The sequence below is a fragment of the Nanorana parkeri genome, unplaced genomic scaffold, assembly GCF_000935625.1.
Source record: "Nanorana parkeri isolate BGI_ZX_2015 unplaced genomic scaffold, ASM93562v1 scaffold1971, whole genome shotgun sequence".
Classification (NCBI taxonomy): Eukaryota; Metazoa; Chordata; class Amphibia; order Anura; family Dicroglossidae; genus Nanorana; species Nanorana parkeri.
The window spans coordinates 150,502-156,535 of NW_017308239.1; the positions used below are offsets into that span (position 1 = coordinate 150,502).

General features: G+C 45.6%; 1 protein-coding gene across 1 annotated transcript in view; it reads right to left on the reverse strand.

Annotated features, from left to right (window-relative positions):
- The window catches only part of LOC108800256 (A-kinase anchor protein 7-like), a 147,009-nt gene extending 141,905 nt beyond the window's left edge, over positions 1-5,104 (reverse strand). The window contains exon 1 of the mRNA XM_018572226.1: positions 4,879-5,104. Coding sequence (XP_018427728.1) covers positions 4,879-5,098 — 220 coding nt within the window. The 5' untranslated portion in view covers positions 5,099-5,104. The remainder of the gene's footprint in view (positions 1-4,878) is intronic.
- Positions 5,105-6,034: the final 930 nt, after the last annotated feature.

Genomic DNA, 6,034 nt, shown 5'->3' on the forward strand with positions numbered 1-6,034 from the left:
GCCCGGGGGCGCGCGCGAGCAGGAAAAAAATGCCGTCTGCAGACGGCAACCCGCTGATGCGAGTCTGCCGTCCGTACGTTTTTTCTTAACGGGCGGACGGCAAGAGGTTAAAGATACCTCTAAAAGATCTGTTCATACCCGGTCTCAAGACACAGTCCCATAGAAATCTATGGGGCTGTAATGTTCAGGCGTGGCCAGGACAGTGAAAACACAGTAAACAATCGAAGTATGCATCTGTGGAAGGGGAGGGTGGGTTAGGTTAGGTCAGGGGAAAGAGGAAATAAAGATGGGAGCTCTTTGTTTTAAAGTTCACTTATCCTTCAGATTTTGAAGCATTAGAACATTAATCCATGAAGGCATAGAAAACTGGCTTAAAGACTGTATCATAATCAATAGGTCTCAGTCTGAAAGTTCTAAGGCTGCACATGGGACAACCCAAGGCTTAATTGTGGGGCCATTACTCATTAAAGCCCTATTTCGGTGAATAAAAAAATAAATTTCCCAGAACTAGACATGAAAAAGCAGCTCTATTGGGGTGGGACATCACAGGGCTCTGCAATCATAATGCAATGCTTCAGAGCGCGGCACTGACATCAGTGTTGCTCTCTGAAATAATGAGGACCGCCATCACCTGTGAAGAGGCAAAGAGGAAGAGGATCCTGCTCATCGTATGACTGTCCTGAAAACATGCCAAAAAAGGTATGCATGCAAAAAGATATCATGCAGGGGACCTCCAGGGAAAAGACTGAGAAGGAGGGGGGAGGTTGCTGGAATTAGTCTTTAAAGCTGAACTCTGGGATAAGCATATATATTGTAGAAATACAAGAGGTATGTGTATTGTTACTTGAATCTTGGTGTGCCTTGTGTATTTCTTCCAGATCTGTGCAGTAATCCAGTGCAAACATTTTCTTCTAGGCAGGAGCTTCCTGTAATAAAGACCAGTCACTGTTGCTTCCTCTGCTTGTGCAGGGTGACTGGTCTTGTATCTTCCACCCTTTAGTTTTCTATAGTGGGCCTGCAAGGTCTCTACAACTCTGCTCTCTTTACAGGTTATGTAGTGCAGTGATGATGTCACCACTAGTTTAAAGGGTAATAGTGTTGGGCCTATTTAAATGAAAGTTCTTGTACCCAGAGTTTCGCTTTAACCTGCTTATAAGCAGGGCTGTCCCTTTTAATGAGACAGCCTGAGGTTTCACAGGTTGCTCTGGACCCCCACGTGACTCAATGAGGCAGCATCTCACTGAGGCACGTGGGGGGCCAGAGCAACCTGTGATGCTCTGGCTGGTGTCCCACAAAACTCCTGGCAACCAGTGATATCAGTGAGCTGGGCAAGACGCTGGACAGAGCCCCAGCCAGAGGCACTCTGCCCATTATTATGATATGAGGATCAGGATTATAATGTTTCTTCATTGTGGTGCACATTACTGGGGGGGCATTTGGGATTTTGGTTGCTGGCGATGCATGTTAACACCCCCCTTCCCTTTAACATTCAATACCAGCAACCAACACCCCCCCTTTCCCGGTAAAATGCACCACCAGCAAACCCCACCCCCACCAGCTTACCCAAACCTCAACCCCCTTCCCCCGGCTTCTAGGGACACCCCTGCTAATAAATGATGGAGGATGGGATTAAAAGTTTGAATACAGTCCTTGAAAGAAGTCTTTGACATGTTGAAATAGAAGCACTGGCTGACTAGTCAGCTACAGACAAATGATTAAATGCAATTGATAAATAGATAAAATTGCATCATGCAATACAAGGGGATTAAAACTCGGTGAATGAATATTGGAGAAGGACTGGGGTGCCCTTGTAGATCATCAACATAAAAGAAACAAAAGGAACACAGTGACTGGCATGACCTGTTCAGAAAAATGAGTTGTGTGGCTGTTCTGCTAACCTGCCTGTTCTGCTAAGAGTCACTGGCAGGAATAAATAAGCAGATATTGGATTTATTTTTGATTTGCAATCCTGCTCTGAGTTTTGACATTCTGTAAGCATCGAAGCTACTAGATAGCCTGACAGCCAGTTCAATTTCATTTTTCCAAAAAAGGTCGGAAATTGCAACTAATTTCCCTCATCCAATGCCAATCCTCAGCTTCTAGGGTGAGCTTGAAACTTTGTTTAAATAATAATAAAAAAGGACATCAATTTGAGAGATTGACCTAATCTTGCCGGTGTACAAAGCATAAAGGTGCCCATACACTGCACGATTCTCGTACGAGAATCGCGGGAAATCCCGCGATCGTACGATAATGGTGCAGTGTATGGAAGGCGTGTGACCGTTCCTACTGTACGGTCGCACGACTTTTGTATATCGAGCATGTTGGAAAACCAGCCGAGAATCGTACGATTTTCGGCTGGTTTTTAACATGATCGAGAGACAACTGCCGAACGGGCCGGTGTGCGTGCGCGCACACCGCCCGTTCAGCATTGCAGTCATCGAGTACGATCTGCCTGTCCAAGATGGGCAGATCGTACATTTTTTTTATTACTTTACAACCCTCGCAAGACAAAAGTGTCAAAAGCTATCTCATAGCTCAGGTGCTTCATGACCTTTACTAATTTATTTCCACTACTTCCATTACATCGTCAATGTAATGGGCACCTTTAGTATCAAGACCCCATCACCAGTATGAGGACTTTAGTTCCACTTTGTCACCACAGGGCCGCCACTTTACTGCTACAGCATGGGTTCAACACCTGCTACCTCTACCACATGCAATGATTCCTTCAGCTGAGTTGTATGTCCTGTAGTGACGTATGAATCCTCAGGAAAAACAACAGTGTACAGCAGGGAAGCAGGTATTCATACATACACAAGTGTGGAATATCTACAGCAGCAGGAGAGCACTGAAGCTGCTGTGCTTCCAGCCTCTTTTTTAACAGAGCAGGCGTTTTTATTGTAAGTGACCCAGTAGTGACAGGGCCACTTTAAAGCTAGCCATGCAAACATAGATTTCTCTTATTCTGCCCGAAAATCAATAGATCCCTTTATCCATGCTAAACAGTGTGGATGGAAGAATCTGCACTGCCAGCTATTGTATTCAGACAGCTGCTGCACCTATAAACTGCACCAACGGTGACTGGATCTAATAGGATGCAGTCACTGTTTGGCCAATAATTTGATTTTAGATCCACTTTTTTTGAGCCAGGCTGTGCCAATGGGGTCAGCATAGTAGGAAACGGGCAAAATGCAAGCCAAGTATGTCAGGCTTAAAGTGCAACTGAAGCCAAGACTCTTTATTAGTTTTGAATAGGGTGGAGAGGGATTATATGACCCGTCAGGTATTTTTTGCTGTCTGTGTCCCTGTTATGGAGATTCACACTCTCTATTTGTCCTTTTGACCGGCATCACTGCAAGTGAAAGAAAATCCCACATTTTGGGTTGTCACCAGAACAAGAATAGTGGGGAGATCTTCCAATGGGGATGCTAGTTCTGGTGACCCTGCTGGCCACCAGGGATTTCCCTCTCTTTACAAGGATTTACTCTCACTTCCTGTTGTGGCTATTAAACAGGAAGTAAAGGGAAATCTCCCCCTGCCATTACTATATCCAAAACGAGCTACAAGCGATATTGAGCGATATTGAGCGACGAGATGTGAACAGCTCCATTGAAATGGATTGGAGAAGCTACATAGAGCGATATCGCATGGAAATATAAATCGCTCAGTGTGAATGGGGCCTTAAACATTGCACCTGTGATTGGTAGCTTTCAGGTACAATGCTCTGGCTCCTGAAGACTGTTCTGTCCATTGCTGTCCATACCACAGTATGTACATTCAAGGATGGGAGGAAGAATGAATGGACTATAAGTGCGGTGATAGCACCATACTTGTATTCCATTGAGAACTAGGAGTCCCTCTGCCACAGTGACTGATGGGACATGTAGTTTCCCCATTCATAGATTCTGTCAAAGGATCCATAAATGCTATGTGGGCAGGGCCATGCTAAATTACAAAATGAACACTAGCCTGCGGGGAGTGCAACTCAGGTAAGGATGGGCGGGGGCAAGAAGCAAATGGGGGGTCCCATTGTGACCATGTTACACACTAAATGTGGGTGTAACATGAAACATGGCCAGAAAAGTAAACATAACCTTTAATGTGTTCTGTTCACAATAATATTGTGCTGCATAAGCACCTTGAGGTTCCATTCACACTGCAGCGGCTGTCCAAATATGCACTGAGCCGCTCCAAACAGAAAAAACAATGCACTTCCATGTGCATTGTTCATACTATTGCAGAGACCGTGCAGTACGACACTGCGCAGTCCCCAAAATAGTGCAGGCGCAATAATTTAGCGGATTCCGCACATTCGCGGCTATACAATGGCCGCAAACGAGCGGAATCCGTGCAGTTATTTCGCATATAGCGATTGCGTCCCGTGCAGCAAACACTATATATGAATGGAGCCTAACTTCTCACATGCAGTCATCAGCACTATCCAATGGTGAAGGAATCCAAAAACAGGATAACTGTACAATAGAAGCACGGCTCTAAGGCCTGTTCAAACTGTGGGTAGTGTGAACACGCGTTTGTGTGCGTTCTTCCCATGTTTGCCATGCGTGAGCTAAAATAATCAATGGGTCGCACACACGTGACAAATGCAGGAAATTAGCTCAAGCAGAAGTTTCAGCTGTGAGCATGCCACATTTTTCCTGCGCATTTTCCCAGCCATGTTTTGGGTGCACCACACCACAAACACGTTGCAGGTTTTTAACGCATTGCAAGAATGGGTACTAAAGACACAGACTAAGCAGAACAATGGGACAGACTGTGTCTATGTTAGCTGGCACAGAGCCACCCGGAGGAGAGGCGTTTATTTCCAATCACACAGTGCTGAATGTACGGTGGTAATACTAGGAGCAGCGTTCAGACCTTTCTGTTCCCACTGTGCGGAGACATCGGCTTCCCCCGTCCCCCCAATGTCTTCTCTCCCCATCTGGGGTGCAGAGGGTAGAGGGATAGACTCCATGAGGTGAGAGACTCGGAGAAGTGACGTCTGGGTGATTGCAGGGGAGCTACAACGAGCAGCGACCCGGAACGTGATGTTTACAAGCGAGGATCGCAGCAGCAGCAGCCGACCACATGCCCACATGGTAAACACTGGCAGCTACGGGGCGGTGTAGAGGACAAACATTGTACAAAGGCGAACTACGAAAACCAGGAAGTGTAGATTTCCTTCTTGCTGTGCTCAGCCAGCTCTCCCCTTCGCAGCTGCTGTCAAAGTGTGCCAAACTCCTCCCTTGTATACACTCAGTTTAGCAGTTCTGTCATCCTTCCACCATTTCTTTATCCCAGGTCATCAATCATCCTTTCTCTTCCTTGTTAAACTCTGAAATGTATGCATGTCATGGGCTCAATAGACGTTTAGGTCTGTCTGCCCTCAAGAGTTGATTTATTAAGGCCTAGTTCACACAGGATTCAGCTTGTATAATAAGAGTATTGTGAACAGCAAGCTTTTAGAGCCGACTCACACCTAAGCTATAGCCATTAACGCATGCTTGAATGCAGCTAGACTATGTTACGTGTGTTGCCATTCATTTGAATGTCACCCCAATGCACCTCCTGGTCACAGAACACTGCCATGTATGGTACCACAATGCGTTGTGGTGCAGTGGAAAAAAAGTATTGTGCAAATAACTGAAGTGCTGACTGTCACTTTAAGGCCCCATTTACACATGCTGATCAGGAGATACATGTATGGATCCTTTCCTGATCTGAGCGGTATGGATCAGATGTCATCGCTGTGACATCCGTGTCCGTCCAGTTTTTTCAATTGAAATGACCTGACCCCATGTCAGTCTATGGGGAATCAGATATATATCAGATTACCAGACATCCCAACCTGCAAAACCTTATTTCAGGGAGGTGCCCTTCTCATTTCAGGGAGGTACCTTCTCTGTTTTTTTTTATTTTGACAGCGGCCGTCGGCCACCGTCTCAATAAAATAACTAAATAGCAGGGGGAATTATTAGCTAGGCTGCTATTGGTCATTTCAAATTGCAATAGCCAATAGCAGGCTACATTTTAT